Genomic DNA, 18,993 nt, shown 5'->3' with positions numbered 1-18,993 from the left:
ATGAAGGATAGCCTTCAGGCACCTGGCTGGTTGCCAATACAGGCCCATGGGTAGACAAAATTTAGACACCCTTGTCTTACGGGTAATTTATAGCTTCCAGCTCTTACTGTCAAATCACTCAGAAAAAAAAAGAGATTAATTACAAAGTTCAGTTATTTCTCGTAATAAAAAACTCATAATTTAACTAAAACATGAGAATTTACATGAAATATTCATTTTCTCACTTAAGCTACACTTAAGGAAAGCCTCAATCTCACAGTGAATTCTAATGCTCCATGGGAACGTTTCATTTAAGAAGGCTTAAGTTTGGCTTATACGCTTACCAGAATAACAACAGGTTTGAATTGCACAGGTACACTTATATGTGCTTTTTTTTTGTTTTTTTTTGATGCAGTGCTATAAATGTATTTTCTCTTCTTTAGGATTTTCTTAATAATGTTTTCTTCAGCTTACTTTATTGTAAGAGCACAGTATATGGAGATGCCTGGGTGGCTCAGTTCGTTAAGCGGCTGCCTTCAGCTCAGGTCATGATCCCAAGCGTCCTGGGATCGAGTCCCACCCACATCAGGCTCCTTGCTCAGTGGAAGCCTGCTTCTTCCTCTGCCTCTGCTGCTACTCTGCCTGCCTGTGCTCACTCACTCTCTCTCTCTCTCTCTCTGACAAATAAATAAATAAAATCTTAAAAAAAAAAAAGAACACAGTATATGATACACAGGACACATAAAATATGCGTCAACAGAATGTTTGTTATCAGTAAGGCCTACAGTCACCAGTAGGCTATTAGTACTTGCTTTTGGAGAGTCAAAAGTTACATGTGAATTTTTCAACAGCGCGGGGGGACAGTACGCCTAACCCACCGCTTGCCCCTGCTACTCAAGGGTCAACTATAATATGAATTAAAACAAAATCCACCAAATGGCAATTGTGGAGTTCTCCCTCGACATTCAGCTCCCTACTCTCCCCTCCCAAAAAAAAAGGTAAAGAAAGAAAAAAAAGGAACTGAGGAAAGGAGGAGGAGGGAGGGAAGGCAAGAGGGAAAGAAGGAAGAAAGCAGCAACTGGAAGCCAGAAGAATAGTCTGGTTAGGAAGAAAGGCAGCCCAGCACAGCCACTGTCCTAGGGAAAGATACACGCAAGCCCTGCTCAAAAGTCAACAGTGGCCCACCAACAGATGAATGGATAAAGCAGCTGTGGTATGTGTGTGTGTATGTGTACACACACACACACACACACACACACACACACACACACACACACACAGAGGAATACTATGCAGCCATCAAAAAACCAAAATCCTGCCATTTGCAATGACATGAATGGAACTAGAGGGTATTAGGCTAAGCAAAATAAGTCTGTCAGAGAAAGATAATTAATTTTACAATCTCTCTGACATGAGGAATTTGAGAGGCAGCGCAGGGGGTCATGGGGGGGAAGGGAGGGAAAAAAATGAAACAAGATGGGACTGGGGAGGGAGATAAACCCTAAGAGACTCAATCTCAGGAAACAAACTGAGGGTTGCTAAGGGATATGGGGGAGGGATGGGGTGGCAGGGTGACAGACATTGGGGAGGTATGTGCTATGGTGGATGCTGTGAACTGTGTAAGACTGACGATTCACAGACCTGTACCCCTGAAGCAAATAATACATTATATGTTAATTTTTTTTTAAAAGTCAACAGCGGCTAAAAGAAACTTTAAAAATGACAAGGACAGAGCCAGGCCAGTATAAAACCTGTATTTTATTTTACATTCTCCGGTAAACCTCTTCACAATGGACTTGGATTGGAAAAAATCGAAAGATAAAAATCATGTTGTCTTGGATGGTAAAACTGTAATTTTTAAATTTTTCCTTTGAAACTACAAAGCTGTTTCAGTAAATACTGTTTTTAATATGCAGGATAGAAAATCTGCACATAGGCAGTCAAAAAGACACAAAACAAATAAAGGCCCTTTGGGAATTTGTATAGATATTTTCAGTATTCAGAAGCAGGGCTTAATAGCTTGATGAAGTAACATCTGTAAGGCGAGAAAATCAAAGCAGCTGTGCTGCACAGGGGCTCGCTCAAGCAGGAAGAGTTCAGATCCCAGCTTTGCCACTTACAGGCAGAGCAAAAACGAGCAAGTTACCATAAATTTCTCTAAGTTCAGGTTTCTCATCAATAAAACAGTAACCACAGCATCCCTTACACAGAATTTTAACTGAAAATACTGTGACAGTACTAGCGGCCTCTGGCACAGAGACGTTCCATAATATGCTTGAAATCTGAAATAATATTTGGCTTTAAAAAAAAAAAACAAAACCCTACCACATACACAGTGCTCTGTGCTATTCTCTCACAGCTAACCCAGGGCGCCCCAAATGGAACACAATCTAAAGCAACGCTCTTCCAAGGGTACTGTAAAGGGTTAAGTCACCAAAAATAACCAGTAGCTAATGTTTCTAACACTAAGTTTCAGATACTCTTTGACACAAGCAAGTTAGCAAACCAGAAAATTATTTCATCATCAAATATTCACCAAGTCACACAGGAGTCTGAGAGACTGGAGGTAAGACAGATTCTGTTCTCCGAGATCTCAAATGTTCACACGTGCAGGAGGGACAGAGCCGGGGCAAGTGGAGTGCAGACAAGGCAGGAATCCCAGAATCATGTTTCATACCTATGCCCCCGAGGGATTTCCTAACTCAGCCTGGCGCAGTCACGAGGGAATGCTTCTGGGCTAGAGCCCAGCTGAGGAGCAGGAGTGGGGTGTAGGAGCCTGCCCAGGAGAGGGCGAGGGGTACAGGTGCCTCTGCTGCCACAATGGCCTAGGTGAGGAACAGGAAACAAAACAGGAAGAGGCCTAGAGCCCAGATGGAAGGGAAGAGGCCCCGGGTGACTGAGTTAACGGTGCCCCTGTAGTCAAGACCCAGAATAGACTGACACTAAGAAGTCAGGAGGGGATGGAGGACAAACACCTGGGACCTGGCCTAATGGCTGGCTCATTTCTGAGTGCTCTAATGACAGGGGCCATCCCTATTGTCACTGGACCTGGCCTCACCCTCAATATTTCTGGCCAGAAGCAATCTAGGGAGTCTGGCTCCAGACTCCGCCATGCCAATCCTCCTCCCTTGAGCCAGAAGCTATAAGACCGCCCTTTCTCTTTTTTTTTTTTTTATTTTATTTATTTGACAGAGAGAGACACAGCGAGCGAGGGAACAGAAGCAGGGGGAGTGGGAGAGAGAGAAGCAGACTTCCCGCCAAGCATGGAGCCTGATGTGGGGCTCGATCCCAGGGCCCTGGGATCATGACCTGAGCTGAAGGCAGACGCTTAACGACTGAGCCACCCAGGCACCCCAAGACCGCCCTTTCTAACAAGCAAATCTCATCCCATCCTTCTCTGGCATGAAAACTTTAGACAGGAACCTCAAGGACAAAATCCAAACTACTGGGGCTGTATCACAGGACCCTCTCCAGCCTCGCTTTCGAGTCACACCTCTGCTCCCCCACTCCAGAACGCCTTTGCTTCAGCTGCACCCCTGCACCCAACACTCCCCCAACCCACTGCACCTGCCTCACCCACCCAGCAAACTCTGGCTCTTCAGTTCCTCAACCACACCAGACGCTGGTGTATACAGGGCCTGACATCCTTCCTTGGGGACAGGGAGCAGGGCCACAGAATTCCTGGCTAATTCCTACCTACCATCCACGTCTCAGCTTACGTGTTCCCTCTTCCCATCTTTCCCCATCAGACAGCACAAATACGCAGTGCTGGTAAGGTTGTTAAGAGAAAGGCATTCTCATATTCTCTTGGTAGAAATAAAAGCTAGTACAATCTCTTTGGAGGGCAATCTGGCAACAGCTCTCAAAAAGCAGAATGCACTAGATGGTCCTCTCTTACTTTCTTGGGCTGACCAGTGACAGTGTGTATGGTATGACTTCCTTCCTAGGTCTGGAGAATCCCAACACTCTAGGAGTGAATGACTGAGCTCCACCAATCAGAAGCACTCACCCTCCCCTATAAGGAATGCGCTAGCAGTAGTGAAAGGGATGGCAGGAAGACTGAGTTCCCGAAACAGTCAGGGCGGCTGAGGGCGCAGTGAGCCGGGTCCCAGCAACAGGCCCCAGCATCCCAGCAGTGAGGCAGCCCCCGCCGGGGCAGCAGTGCAGTCTGGAGCACTCTGCCCTTGCCCGCCATGGCCTACTCTGCAGCATGATTTCTGACACTGCTCTGGGCCCCAAAGCCAGCGCCTGCCCTCCCAGCTATTCTGTTGAGCCACCTACTATCCTTTACAACATGGTCCTCTTTCCTTAAATCATTCAGTAACTCTACTGCTTTGCAACAGAGAATTCTGAGCAATACATACACATACTCTAATCCTGAAATTCCACTAGGAATTTATCTGAAGTTTGTACTTACCTACACAAACCAAGACACACTTGTTGCAAAAATCTGATGACTGAAATATCCACCAATAGAATGCGTCAGTAAATGATACAGCCATATAATGCATTTCTACGTAACTTATTACAATACAGATTCTACATGTGTTGATAAAGAACTTCTTCAAAACAAGTTAACAATAAAGGAAAGGTGTGTACAGTATGACTTCATTTATGTATTTTAAGATTTTTTATTTATTTATTTGACAGAGAGATCACAAGGCAGAGAGGCAGGCAGAGAGAGAGGAGAAAGCAGGCTCCCCACTGAGCAGAGAGCCCGATGCAGGGCTCAATCCCAGGACCCTGAGATCATGACCTGAGCAGAAGGCAGAGGCTTAACCCACTGAGCCACCCAGGCATCGCACTTGTGTATTTTTTTTTTTAAGATTTTATTTATTCGACAGACAGAGATCACAAGCAGGCAGAAAGACAGGCGGGGGGGGGGGGGAGTAAGCAGAGAGCCCGATGCGGGGCCCATTTGTGTATTTTTAATAGGCACAGACTGACAGAACTATATGAAGGTGTCTCATAAAACATTTGCTAGAAAAAACACAAACTCTTAAGAGTGGTTACTCTGGAGGAGGGATACGAAACACACATATTTTTCAAGTAATATTCCCACTTGAATGTTTTGTCATGTTCATAAATTATCTTCACTAGAAAATATTTTAATGTCACTTGCCCAGTAAGGACGTCTCAAACAGCCATTATCCACACAGTCCTTCCTGTTCCTCTTATTACTGCTCTTTTCTTCCAGGGCACTTAGCCCTGGAGTGCATTCTTTTAGATGAATGTGCACTCACTTTAACTGTCTCCCACATGAGGCTGTAAGTTCTGAGGGCAGGTGCTGAGCTGACCCCTGTACTCCCAGCCCCGTGCCTAGCCCGTAGTAATGTTAAACAGGCACCTGAGAAATGAACAAAAGTAACTTATGCTTCTTTTAAGACTCAGTTCATGTGAAGTGAAGCTTTTCCTGAAATCCTCCCATTTCCATGTGCTCCTTTCTTCCCTGGGCCTCCACGGACCTTCGTACCTACTGCCCTTGTCAGTTTGTCCATCTGGCTCCCTCCCTACAGCGCGAGGGTACTGAGGATAAGGATCCATGCATTCCCCTCTCTGTGGAGCCTGCCACAGTGCCTAGGCGCAGAAGGCAAGAAAGAGTTGATAAACAAATGAACAGATGAACAAACTCAAGCTCAAAGTAATTATTTACCCGTGGATTAAAATCTAATGTTATGGGTATCTCCTCCTTAATCCGGTCTTTTACGATAACAAAACCAGACTGTGTGGAGCAATGATTTCTAAACATAAGCATGCTACGAACTCAAGGCTGTGGAACCATCACCCTGGGCTCACACTACGCTTGGATCAGCAAGATCGCTGTTGGCCAGGAGAGAGCACAACATGGGGTTGCTTGACGCTCGCTGTCAACAACTTTTCATAAATTCAGGATTGTGCTCAGAAGGCAAATTACTACAGTTCCAAACCAAAAGAAACCAAATCAATTTTCCAATCTTAAAAATGAACCTGTTTTGTAATAACATTAAATTTCCTAAATGTGACTTTATCAAGGTAACATAAGAGAGTATCATAAAGGATTTAGAGGTAGAGGATAATGGTGTCTGCTCTTTACTGCTTACAACTTACTCTCAAATGAGTCCACATAAAAAATTAAAATAAGGTATGAGCTGGGCGCCTGGGTGGCTCAGTGGGTTGGGCCGCTGCCTTCGGCTCAGGTCATGATCTCGGGGTCCTCGGATCGAGTCCCGCATCGGGCTCTCTGCTCTGCTCAGCAGGGAGCCTGCTTCCCTCTCTCTCTCTCTCTGCCTGCCTCTCTATCTACTTGTGATCTCTCTCTGTCAAATAAATAAATAAAATCTTTAAAAAATAAAAAAAATAAAAAAAATAAAATAAAATAAAATAAGGTATGAGCAAGTGAGAGCAAGAGTGGTAGAATGCTCACTGACAAATACGAGTAGAGAGCATGTTCATTGCACATTTCGGTTACTTTTAAAACGCAAGTGTGAAATTTTTTTCAGTTTAAAAAATAAAGAAATTAAGGGCGCCTGGGTGGCTCAGTGGGTTAAAGCCTTTGCCTTCGGCTCAGGTCATGATCCCAGGGTCCTGGGATCGAGCCCTGCATTGGGCTCTCTGCTCAGCGGGGAGCCTGCTTCCTCTTCTCTCTCTGCCTGCCTCTCTGCCTGCATGTGATCTCTATCTGTCAAATAAATAAATAAAATCTTAAAAAAAAAAAAAAAAGAAATGAAACCACTGAATAGATAAAGCTATATCATCTTTCCCACCATTTAAAGGCATCAATCAGACAGGGAGAAATAAAAACAGTATTCTGATGGAGATAACAAATATATTTGTAGAAAGCAGTTTGGAACAATTCTAAAATTACTGTAAGTATCTTCATTTTAAAATAATTACAGAGACTCATCCATATGGTATCTGGGGGTAAATCATTCTCCCCAACAAACGGGGAACATCTGTTGTATAAAAACCTTCAAAGAGGCTAGACGACACAATGGAACAGCAAGGTCTCAAACTGGCAATTTCCAAACTATTCGAGGAAGCAGTTTCCTAGCTCTTCGGAGTGAAGATACCAACACAAAAAATGTTAACAGTAAACAACAGCTGGAAAAATACCAGCGTACATGACCTGTTCAAATTTCTGTACCTACACAATTTGACTCAAATTTAACATAAAAGTCAGAATTTGAAAATCTCCATTTTCTCACTTCTTTTTTTTTCGTGATCATTTAAAAAATAATAATAATACCCTTGTGGTCCCTGGGTGGCTCAGTTGATTAAGCATCTGCCTTTGGCTCAGGTCATGATCCCAGGGTCCTGGGACCTGAGCCGCTTGTCGGGCTCCCAGCACAGTGGGGAGCCTGCTTCTCTCCCACCCACTTGCGCATGCTCTCTCTAATAAATAAACAAAATCTTGAAAAATAAAATACTCTGTCTAGCACTGAGAGCTAAAGCACCAATGTAAAAAGCTGATCTGAAAAGAGTAGCTACTATTAGAGGCCAGGCACAGGGCCAGATTCTTTATAAACATTATTTCTAATCATTACAAGCTGGCATATACAGGAAATACTATTGATACCACTCCACAGGTGAGGAAATCAAGGTCAGAGATGAATTAAATGCTTTTGATCTCTCAGATATCAAGAGGGGCCCCAGTCACTCTAGCTTTAAAAAAAAAAAAAAAATACAGTGCACATCTTGGACATGTTCAAGGCCTCCACTCTAGTTTCCCTCCACTGAAACCTCACCTTGAAGGTTTCCCATCACTGAAACCTTGAGACCCACCTTGACCATCCTATTTAACACTATCATCTGCCTTCTACTCCAATGCTCCAAAGCCCCCTTCTCCAGCATTAGCTTTTCTAACTTTTTGTTTTGAGATAATGGTAAATTCACATACAGATATAAGAAATAATACATTGAGTGTCTGTATACCCATGACCCAGTTTTCCCCAAAAGTAGTATCTTGCATAACTATAGCACAGTATCTGTGTTACTTTTCTCTCCTAATATTTATTACTTTCTAACATTAACATATTTATATAATAGTTGTTACTGTCTGTCTATCCGCACTAAAATACAAACTCCTAGCAGGCAAGAATCTTTAAACTGTGCTCACTGCTCTGTCCCACATACCTACAACAGGGCCTAATCCATAGGAGGAAATCAATAAATATATGTAGAATGAATCAAAGTGCCATATTGCCCTGGCTCCTCTTAAGAGAAAACAGACCAGCTCTTTCAGAGACTACTGTGGTAAGTAAGAGGATTCTGAAACATCAGGGAAATTTTACACTCACCCATGGTGACATAAGGCAACTTATCAGTTGATCCATGAGGGTAGATGCTGTAGAGGTGAGGTCCAGTAACATCTACTCCCCCCAAAACTAGGGCTGCACCAATGTAACCTTGATACCTGGTGATCAGAGTATGTATAAGAAAAAAAAATGAGTCTACATTGCATCACTGTAACTTAACCAAAAGCTGTATGAGAAGTCAGACAACAAAAGGCTTTTCTTACACTGCTACTGTTTCATGAAGTGGTTACTGTTTTGATGGGAACAAAATGGGGACCAGAACATTGGGACATTCACCACCAGCCTATAAAGACTCAATCCTTGAGGCCCTCCAACATGCCTATTTCCTCAGTCGTACAGCTCCCTTTAAAAGAGGATTGTCTGGGGCGCCTGGGTGGCTCAGTCCGTTAAGCCTCTGCCTTCAGCTCAGGTCATGGTCTCAGGGTCCTGGGATCAAACCCCACATCGGGCTCTCTGCTCAGCAGGGAGCCAGCTTCCTCCTCTCTCTCTCTCTCTGCTTGCCTCTCTGCCTACTTGTGATCTCTGTCAAATAAATAAAATCAAACCTTAAAAAAAAAAAAGAGGATTGTTCTTGGTCGCCTGGGTGGCACAGTCGGTTAAGTCTGACTCTTAGATTCATTCCACTCAGGTCATGATCTCAGGCTCATGAGATCGAACCCCATATCAGGCTCCACCCAGAATCTGCCAGAATCTGCTTCAGACTCTCTCTCTCAAATAAAAAATAAATCTTTAAAAAAAAAAAGGATCATTCTCACTTTAGAGAAGAGAAAACCAATCCAAAGCATTAAGTGCCAGCCCCACATCTCACAGCCGAGCTTGTCTTACTCCAAAATTTATCAGCACCCTTCCCATCACACCGCTCAGTAAACAGCAAATCAGCTACTTTCAAAGTTAACACCAAGGAGCTGCTGAACTCAAGCTGTTCAAATTCGCAACCTCACCTCACCACAGCCTCACAGGAAAATAGCTCATGTCAAAACACCTTCTCTTTTGAATAAACTGGCAAAATTATAATCATAGATCTGAGTTCTTATTGAGTAAAAGAAAAAGATTTCATCATGTAGGGAAGTGAATGATGAAATCACTCCACAACAGCCTATAAAACCCACTGCTACTGCCTACAGCTCTTCAGGAACATGAATGGGAACACACTTTCCACACCATCCTACCTCCGTTTAATTGTGCATGTTTTTTGGATCCTTCAACTGAGTTGATTTTCTACTTCTACAGCCTGCTTTCCCTGTATCTGGTTCTATTTTTTACCATCTGAATTGCTATGCTAAATAAACATGTTGGATTTCAAGTCTTCCACCATGAGCCTTTAGCTCTTTGGGAAAAAAAACCAACACATACTGAACTTGCCTAATGATATAGTCATTAAAATTGATAAACATAAGAACCAATCAAAGTCCTAACTGTAGACTGCCTGAGACATAGCTACTCATCAGGAAGCACTCTTGGTAACCAGAACAGTCAAGTCCAATTAGTTCCTCCATCCCTGACTACCAAACTGCTCTTTCACAAAGAATATTCCAAGGGTGGGGCGCCTGCGTGGCTCAGTGGGTTAAAGCCTCTGCCTTCGGCTCAGGTCATGATCCCAGGGTCCTGGGATGGAGCCCCGCATCGGGCTCTCTGCTCAGCGGGGAGCCTGCTTCCTCCTCTCTCTGCATACTTGCTATCTCTGTCTGTCAAATAAATAAATAAAATCTTTAAAAAAAAAAAAAAAGAAAGAAAGAAAGAATCTTAAGTGAAAAATTAAAAAGCAGGAAAGGATTTTAGAAACAGTCTCAAAACAGAGGCCCAGAAAGCGGAAAAGAAACTGGTCCTAGGCCATATGCGTTAGTAGCAAGGTCAAGACTAGCTCACGGGGTTCTGGGATGAGGAGTGGGAATCATCAGACCCACCACTCCCACCCCAGTCCAGCGCCTGACCCACACTATACCAACTGCCTACCAGACAGGCTGCTTAAGTAAAGTCGGTAATGATCAGCTAACTTCCTTCCAAGCTAAAACATAACCTCTGTTTGATGCCTTTAGAAGAATCTAAGATATTTTGGCAAGTTATCGTATTCCTTAAAAACATCTGGAAACTGTACTTTCGGGAATCAAATTCTGAGGATATAATCAGACAAATATACAGAAATGAATGTACAAGGATGTTTACTGCAATACTGTTTATGATGCCAAAAAAGCAGAAAAAGAGAACTAGCTAAACTGACATAGCTCTGCTCCAGATCACCCAGAGAGTATATTTTCTCATACACCACTGATGTAGTGCAACTCAGTACAACCTTTCTCAAGGATGGGTTTGGCAATATGTCAAAATGCTAAATGTGCATACCTTCAATTTAGTAATTCCACTTCTGGGAATTTATTTTAGAATACAGCCTAAGGAATTAGTCATACAAGTAACTACCTAAAGGTTCTATGTTCCAAGATGGGGATACCTTCTGATACCTTAAAAGAGCAATACTGTTAAAGTTCAAAACTGGTTAAATTATAGTACATCTAGAGAATGGAATACTGTGATACCACCAGAAATTGATATTGATCAGTGGTTCTTTAACTTTTCCAGGTCACAGACTCCTTTGAAAAACTGACTGACATTGTGGAACCCTCAGGACGCATAGTAAGTGTACATACAGTTCTACTATGTTAGGAGGGTCACAGGTCTCCAGAACTCCTCTAAAGCTCAGGCAGAAACTCTGGATGCCGAGCTCTTCTACTAATGGGAACAACATGCATATACCATTATGCGAACAGCGTCAGTTACAAAACAACAAACGGGATTCCACTGTTGTAAATACTTAAATGAGCAAATGTCATAGTACAAAAAGTCTGGAAAAATAGTTCTCAAGGATTTACAATGTATGTGTCTAAGTAACAAAACAGGTGACATTTACTTCCTTCTTTTCACATTCCCAAAGTGTCGGAAATTTTTATAATGATCGCACATTACTCCCACAATAATTTTTTAAAAGGTGATTTTCATTTTGAAATGCTCCAAATGGAAACTATTCAACACATACTGGTAGATGTAAAGATCAGGTTGTACTTTAGGATAGAATGTACAACTATGATCCCATTTTTACAGAATAAATTATGTATCAGTAAATGGAAAAAAGCCTGAAAAGCGTACAGTACTAGCACCAACTGCTTATGGGTTGTAGGAACTCAGATAATTTTTCCATTTTTTTAGTTTATCCCTATCTTCTAGCTTAGGTTTTACTGAGAACATATGCTAGTAATAAGGAAGGAAGCAAAGAAAGATCCAATGAATGAATGAACAAAAATTAAAAAGACTGAAAGTATATACACCCAACCAAAACACGATTTTCCCTGAACTGTAAAATTTCTATTTTTAATTTGGGCTTTTCAGTATTTTCCAAATTTTTTACAATGAATACATATTACTTTCATAGAACAAAAAACACAATTAATATAATAAATAAAAGAGGCTCTATATATTCAAGAAGTTTCTGGAATACAGAATAAGAGACCACAAGATTTCTACTAAACTCGACTAGGAGGCTCATGCTCAGAGGGATCAAAGAACATGTACATTTTCTACATCCAGCCATCATATAAGTAAAATAAAAGTACTGCTTATCAAACCCCCTTTTCTTACTGATTCACAGAAATGGAAATGGATTATTGGGGAGAAAATGGAACAATAATAACAAGAAGAATACACCTTGTTCTCTTTTTCAGCCTCTGAATTTTATGGAGATCTAACTGTGCATTAGGCCTGTACTGAGCATTGTTGTAAGTCTTGCTTCTTTATTCATTTCCTTCTCAAAAGTCAGAGAGTCAGAAACTATTATCCTCATCTTATTGAGGAAGAAACCCAGACTAAGAAAGGTAAGGTGAACTGCCCACAGTCACACAACTCTAAGCACTTTAGATGAGACCTGAACCAAACTTCTAAAGTGAAATCCTGGGTGCCCGGGTGACTCAGCTGGCTAAGCCTCTGCCTTCTGCTCAGGTCATGATCCCAGGGTCCTGGGATCAAGCCCCACACTGGGCTCCCTGCTCAGCGGAAAGTCTGCTTCTTCCTCAGCCCCTCACGGTGCTTTCGCTTACTTTCCACTCTCTCTCCCTAATAAATATATAAAATCTTAAAAAAAGAGAGAGGGGGAAAAAAATAATAAAGTGAAATCCTACTCTTTTTTCCCTGACACCACTTGCACACTTTATGTAACTTAACAAAAATGTCAGAAGACACATAATGAACCACAAACATCCTGGTTAAATTTTTTAAATGTTCCTCTCGGGGCGCCTGGGTGGCTCAGTGGGTTAAGCCTCTGCCTTCACCTGAGGTCATGGTCTCAGAGTCCTGGGATTGAGTCCCGCATCGGGCTCTCTGCTTGGCGGGGAGCCTGCTTTGCCCTCCCCCTCTGCCTGCCTCTCTGCCTACTTGTGATTTCTCTCTCTCTGTCTCTCTGTCAAATAAATAAATAAATAATTTTTTAAAAAAATAAAAAAGTCTTCCTCTCAAAACTGTGATAAAATTTAATTTTTATAATGTTAAACTAAAAATAAACACTGAAAAAAGTGAATTTAGAATTCCCAAAACATTCTAAAGAGATTAACAGAAACAGCTGCTAAGTTTAGCTAGATGTTTTAAACGACATTGGAAGAAATCTTGAAAATTTACTATTTACTTACAATTTCACAAGTTTAAAAATTGTTTTAAATGTAACGCACCAAACCAACCACCAGAGGGAGCCTTAAATTTAACATCAAATTCACGGATGTCTTCAGAAATCTTTGCAACACGTGTGCTTTAACAAGTTCTCACTGGTACTGGGAGAATTTGTTTGGTAGGCAATGACTCTCCAGGATCAGGATGATGACTGTGCACATAAACAAATGGAAATCACCTGCATAAGGGCAGGCTGCATCAGTACAGCCTGAGCACACATTAGGTAGATAGGACCAGCCTTCCTGCCCACAGACTCTTTAAGTCCTGGTCTTCTCAGCTGTAAAATGGGAACTATGCTACGGGCCCTGCTGCACAGCTACACTGTGCCTCAAATCACTGGCTGAGAGCCCAGAGCCATGCCAGACTCATGAAAGAAGACCACCAGGTTCACAGAAAACCCAGAGCCAGGCAGGAAGGGAAGTGAAACCAGACAGGGACTGAGAGAGTGGAGCACATGCTCCCCCTTCTAAAGGCAACATCTGCCACTCAGTTCCAGAAGACTGCGGGCATCTACTATCCCAACCCAATGTATGAATTCTTTTCAAATGAAGCCAGCCTAAAGCCAGATATCCAGATTGCTTTTTATTCCCATCTCCTAATTTGTATCATTGGACACTATTAAAAAAACAACAATAAAAAACAAAACAAAAAAAAAAAAAACCCCACTATATAGCCCAAATACAGTTTCTCTACAAGCTGAATATGGCCTGAGTGGTGCCAGTTTACAACCTTGGCTTTCTATTCCTGCTTCCCTCTCCGCAGGCCTAGATGCAGCTGCTGCTGGGGGCAGAGATGAAGAAAATGATCTGGGGAGGGCCTGGGTGGCTCAGTCGGTTAAGTAGCTGCTTAGTGGCTCAGATCATGATCTCAGGGTCCTGGGACCCAATCCCGCATGGGGTTCCCTGCTCAGCAGGGAGCCTTGCTTGTCCCTCTTCTCCTCGCCCCACTTGTTCTCTATCTTTCTCTCAAATAAATAAATAAATAAAAATCTTTTTAAAAAAAGAAAAAGAAAAGGTTTTCGGTAGGTTGCTTAATGAATGATGAGGACCAGAATAAAGGTCTCTGATCAACTACAAAGAAAAAAAGGAAAAAAGGCACCATAATTCTACATTCTACAAATCTACAAAGAAGGTAAAGGAGAGAATCTGTTAAAGGTACTGCAGGTCCCAAAAAGGAGAAACCAAAATTCTAACCCACGACTGAAGGTCCAACCTATTTCCTAGGTCTGGTCTAATACACTGCCCCTCCTCTCTCCAGGAGAAGCCAATGAGAAAACAGACTTAGAATTTGAAAAAGAGAAGACCTACACAAATGTAAAGTGATGATATGATTAAGGAAGAAAAGGAGACAAAACTAAAAGCCCCGGGCCAGTCAGCAGGGGTGAAGACCAGATTAGGTAGGCAACCACACCTCTGTAATGCTCAGCTTCACCGAAATACTGGAGATGTTAACAACCCCTATCTCAGTGGGGCCTCTCTTATCAAAGGATGAAATGAGATCATGCATAAGGTACTAAGCACAGGGTCCCGCAGGAAGAGAAAAATAAATGTGCGATAATATTACTGTTATTATATCCACTCATAGTAAACTACAAATACAATTTTTCATTTCACTGTTATTTTGCCCCTAAAAGAGAGAGGAAAAAAATAATTGTTTTTGTCTAAGTGTGTTCACAAGATGAACCAAAGGTTCTGTCTAGTTCTAACTTTCTTACCATAAATAAAAGGGATTTTTTTTTTAACCCAGTAATGCCCTATGCTTCCAGAAACAACTGTTGGTCACATGTGATTTATTGATGGGGCAGGAGGGAGGGGGACCAGACCCCCAAAATTCAAATACATCATCAAAAGCCTTGATATTAAAATGGTAACAACTGATTTCTAGAATAAAATGTGTATTTATGAATGCTTTTTCTCTAGCTTCCAGGATCCCCTCAGCTGAAAATCTAAGATATGAGAAAAAGATGCTACAGAAATCCCCATCCTGGAACAAACATAGTGATCCAAAGAGATACATGCACCCCAATGTTTAAAGCAGCAATGTCCACAATCGCCAAACTATAGAAAGAGCCCAGATGTCCAATGACAGATGAATGGATAAAAAAAAGATGTAGTATATATACACAATGGGATATTACTCAGTTTACTCAGTCATCCAAAAAAAAGAACTCTTAACCATTTGCAACAATGTGGATGGAACTAGAGAGTATTATGGTAAGGGAAATAAGTCAATCAGAGAAAGACAATTATGATTTCACTCATATGTGGAATTTAAAAAACAAAACAGGATTACAGGGGAAGGGAGGGAAAAATAGAATAAGACAAAATCAGAGAGGGAGACAAACCAAGAGACTCTTAACTCTAGGAAACAAAATGAAGGTTGCTGGAATCGGGGAGGGTAGGGGGCTGGGGCGGCTGGGTGATGGGCATTAAAGAGGGCAGATGATGTAATGAGCACTGGATGTTATATGCAACTGATGAATCACTTAACTCTACCTCTGAAATTAGTAACACACTCTATGATAATCGAATTAAAGAAATCCCCATCCTGGAACCTTACCTGAAAAGCATCTGCTTCAGCATCCGATTGGCCGTCACAACCCTGGGAAGGCGGCCAGTGGAGAGGGAGTGGAGCTCCAAATTGGAAGAGATGAGCTGGGTTGTCATGTCTGTGTCTGCAGCTGTCCCAGCACCACAGCAACTAAAAAGTACAATCAGAAACTTAGCTGCGATTCAATTACCAAAGAGGTCCATTAGAAGTAGAACTTCTTGGATAACTTCCACTAAGTTCAGGTATAAAGAGAGATGTTTTTAAGTATAATCTGTACTGTAACAACCCTGACTAACCAATCTTAAATAAACATGAAACTGAGAATATGCATCTAGTCCTTTGTAAACATGTTTTTCTGTGGCCCAACAGAACATTTCAAATCATTAGCTTCTGTGCTTCTAACAGAGTCTGCATTTTACTAATCCTAAAAATATATTCAAGTTGTACCAAAGGGCAAGGGATGTTAAAGGCCTTGCAATTTAACATTTACCAAGTATTTACTACCAGGTACCAGTCATGACAAATGCTGAGAATAAAGAAAATGTGACATAATCTTAGCACTTGATTTCAAAATTGAGTGGAGGAGACAAAAATAGGCAAAAATTCTAATACTTCGTATAATACAATACAGTAGCAAAAAGCTATGGGAAACGGGAGAAGACAGCGATTAATTCTGATCTTTGGGAAGAGGTCTCACATGAGCTGGATTTGAAAGAAAAAAACAAAACCGCATAAACAAAGAGGAAAGGGTAATTCTAAGCAGAGGGACTAGCAAAAACAAAGGCGAAAATTCTTGGAGATGAGGGGAACAGGGACAGTCTGGGTGTAACTGAACACAGGGTGATGGCAGCTAAATAAGCTGAAAAGGTAAATTTCTGTGGCACTACACAAGATCTTAAATATCACGCTACGAGCTTCTATTTTATTCTGAAAGCAGGGTGGAAATGTGAAAAGTCTCTTGAAATATTTTTAAAGAGGGAAGGGACATATTCAGATTTGTGTTTTACAAAGTCCAATACGGCAAAAGGGTAGATAATAAAGAGACCAAAGGCAGAAAGATCATTTAAATGACGACTGCAAGAGTCCAGATGAGAATTAAGAATGTGAACTAAGGCTTTAGCGGAGGGAATGGTTTCAAGAGGCAGAAAGCAGGAACTGGAGACCAAGAGAATTAAAGACTGAAGCAAAGAGAGAACTTGCAGAAGACCAGCTTAGGTGACAGACAGATGAAAATAACACTTAAACGGAGATAAAAAAGAAAATACAAGTTAAACAGCAGGTTGTAGTGAGGGACAAAGTGAATTCAATCTTAACCTTGACATGTTTGAAAATTTAAGAGCTATTCAAACTAACTGATACTCACTAAATGTTAGGAGATATGAAGTGTATTTTTGAACAATTCTTGTCCGCAACGACCATCCCTTCAGTTGCCCTTGTATCTGCTCCAAGAACTATGCCATCCTGTTTTTAAAAAAACATACATTTTAAAACAATTTCACATATATAAACCACAACTCTCTAGTTTAGGAAAAATAATGCTGGCCATCCCAGTTTTCCCCAAACCTCCACCCCCCACTGAAAGTCCCACCAAAAATATTGTGCTATACTTTCAGAAATCAAGAGCTTTGTTAATTAATGTTATCAGTTGAATCCCAAGTAGATGGTAGGAATGATCATTCCTGTTTTCCAATGAGGCTCACAGGTTTAGTGAATTCTTTACAAACCACAGTCCTAACATGAGGAAACTCTGGATTCAGAAATCCTTCCATTAGAATACCACTTCGTCCGAGGCGCCTGGGTGGCTCAGTGGGTTAAAGCCTCTGCCTTGGCTCAGGTCATGATCCCAGGGTCCTGGGATCGAGCCCCACGTCCAGCTCCCTGCTCAGCAGGAAGCCTGCTTCCTCCTCTCTCTCTGCCTGCCTCTCTGCCTGCTTGTGATCTCTGTCTGTCAAATAAATAAATAAATCTTTAAAAAAAAAAAATACCACTTCCTCGGATTTCTTTTTAAAAGACATCGCTCTTTCTCTTTAACAACAACAACCATTAACTCTTTCAACCCTCTCAACAATTTAAGGCAGGAGTCATTCTGTCCATTTGAGGGTCTGTGAAGTGTGGCTGGGAGAAGGAAACTGACTTGCCCAAAGTTGGAAGCAGCATCAAAGTTTAATGGTTAGACAGACCTGTCTGATCCGAAATCTTATCTTTTCCCAGGATATAACCCTGCCTCCCAAAGTAGTATCTTAAGACAAAAAAGTACCAGTTTCCTGTCAAAAATTCTAAAAAGTGAGGAAAGAATATAAACTGTTGGTAAGTACACAAAGCCTCCGGACAAATCCTGAAGGGTCTTTCCCGGACGTTCTCTGAAACATGAGCCCTTCCTGACACAGCGCGGAGGAGTAAAAAGGAGGCCAAGTGGCCTGGTTCCTGTAATCAGTTCAGTCCTGGCCTGGGCCGGCTTACCTTATAGACCACCCCCGCGATGGTCGTCCCCGTTTTCCGGGCCGTTGGAAGCTTGTACCCTTTCTTCGCAAAATCGGCTTCCAAGACGGCATTTCTGAAACGAAAGGAGAGAATAAAGCATGGAAGGGCAGGACCACATCGCGCCGCGCTGGCACCACGAGTGTCTAATAGGGAACTCCGGCAAAGAAAAGCTACTACTCGCTTTCAAGCCCATCCGTTCACTGGATTCCCCCAACATCAGGACTACTGTCGCGTTCTTCGGCGTGCAGATCGTCGCAGAGGGGCTGCATCTCGCCTAAACAGGCAGAGTCTGGCCTTGTGCGCCGGGCAAAAGGAAGGACGGTCTCGGCCCCCAGAGAAACCCACTCTCAGGCCCTCATTCCCCTGAGTCACACGGGCCGCGGGGCACAGGCCACGGGCCCCGCCGTTCACCCTTCGTTCGGACTTCCCAGATCAGACCTCGGCCGAGCTCCGACCCTGGCACCGCACTCCCACTCCCGAGCATGGCCGCACCTGCGACAGTTATCAAAAGAGAAACCTCCAACCGGCCGCTCATACACTGACACAGCCGCCATCTTCCCCACAAAGTATTTCCGCCGGAGCGCCGGCAGAAGCCAGCCAGGAGGGGCGAGCACTTCCGGCGCCTGCGGCGACCTGGGCTGGAGGGGCGGGGCAAACTCCGCGCCGGGGCGATTGATCGTAGAGTTGTGGGCTCCTAGAGGAGCCCGCACGTGCTGGCAGTATTTCGCCCCAAGTGGCGCGGAGGTGTAACTAACGCCCGGAGCCCGGAAAGGACTTGTCCAAGTTGGTCGCATAGGAGACAAGACTCCTCTGGACCAGACCAGAACCGTTTCTACGCTTAGGCTCGGTGGGGCTTAGGAGACAGACACGCCCAAGTGCAGGCACAGCCCCACCGCCTCCTTGCATTGAGCAAGGCCTCTTAACTCTGAATCTCTTTCCTCTGCTGCCAAACGGAGATAAGAGCTACCTCCTCAAAAGGCAACTA

General features: G+C 42.8%; 1 protein-coding gene across 1 annotated transcript in view; it reads right to left on the bottom strand.

Annotated features, from left to right (window-relative positions):
• The window catches only part of PSMB7 (proteasome 20S subunit beta 7), a 61,210-nt gene extending 42,589 nt beyond the window's left edge, over positions 1 to 18,621 (bottom strand). Inside the window, exons 1-5 of the mRNA XM_046023625.1 lie at positions 18,501 to 18,621; positions 17,988 to 18,081; positions 16,891 to 16,988; positions 15,537 to 15,677; positions 8,256 to 8,371 (exon numbers count right to left, since the gene is read on the bottom strand). Coding sequence (XP_045879581.1) covers positions 8,256 to 8,371; positions 15,537 to 15,677; positions 16,891 to 16,988; positions 17,988 to 18,081; positions 18,501 to 18,562 — 511 coding nt within the window. The 5' untranslated portion in view covers positions 18,563 to 18,621. The remainder of the gene's footprint in view (positions 1 to 8,255; positions 8,372 to 15,536; positions 15,678 to 16,890; positions 16,989 to 17,987; positions 18,082 to 18,500) is intronic.
• Positions 18,622 to 18,993: the final 372 nt, after the last annotated feature.

The sequence above is a fragment of the Meles meles genome, chromosome 11 (genome assembly GCF_922984935.1).
Source record: "Meles meles chromosome 11, mMelMel3.1 paternal haplotype, whole genome shotgun sequence".
NCBI lineage: Eukaryota > Metazoa > Chordata > Mammalia > Carnivora > Mustelidae > Meles > Meles meles.
The sequence above is the reverse complement of the archived record's forward strand: the minus strand, read 5'-3'. Positions and strand labels throughout refer to the sequence as shown.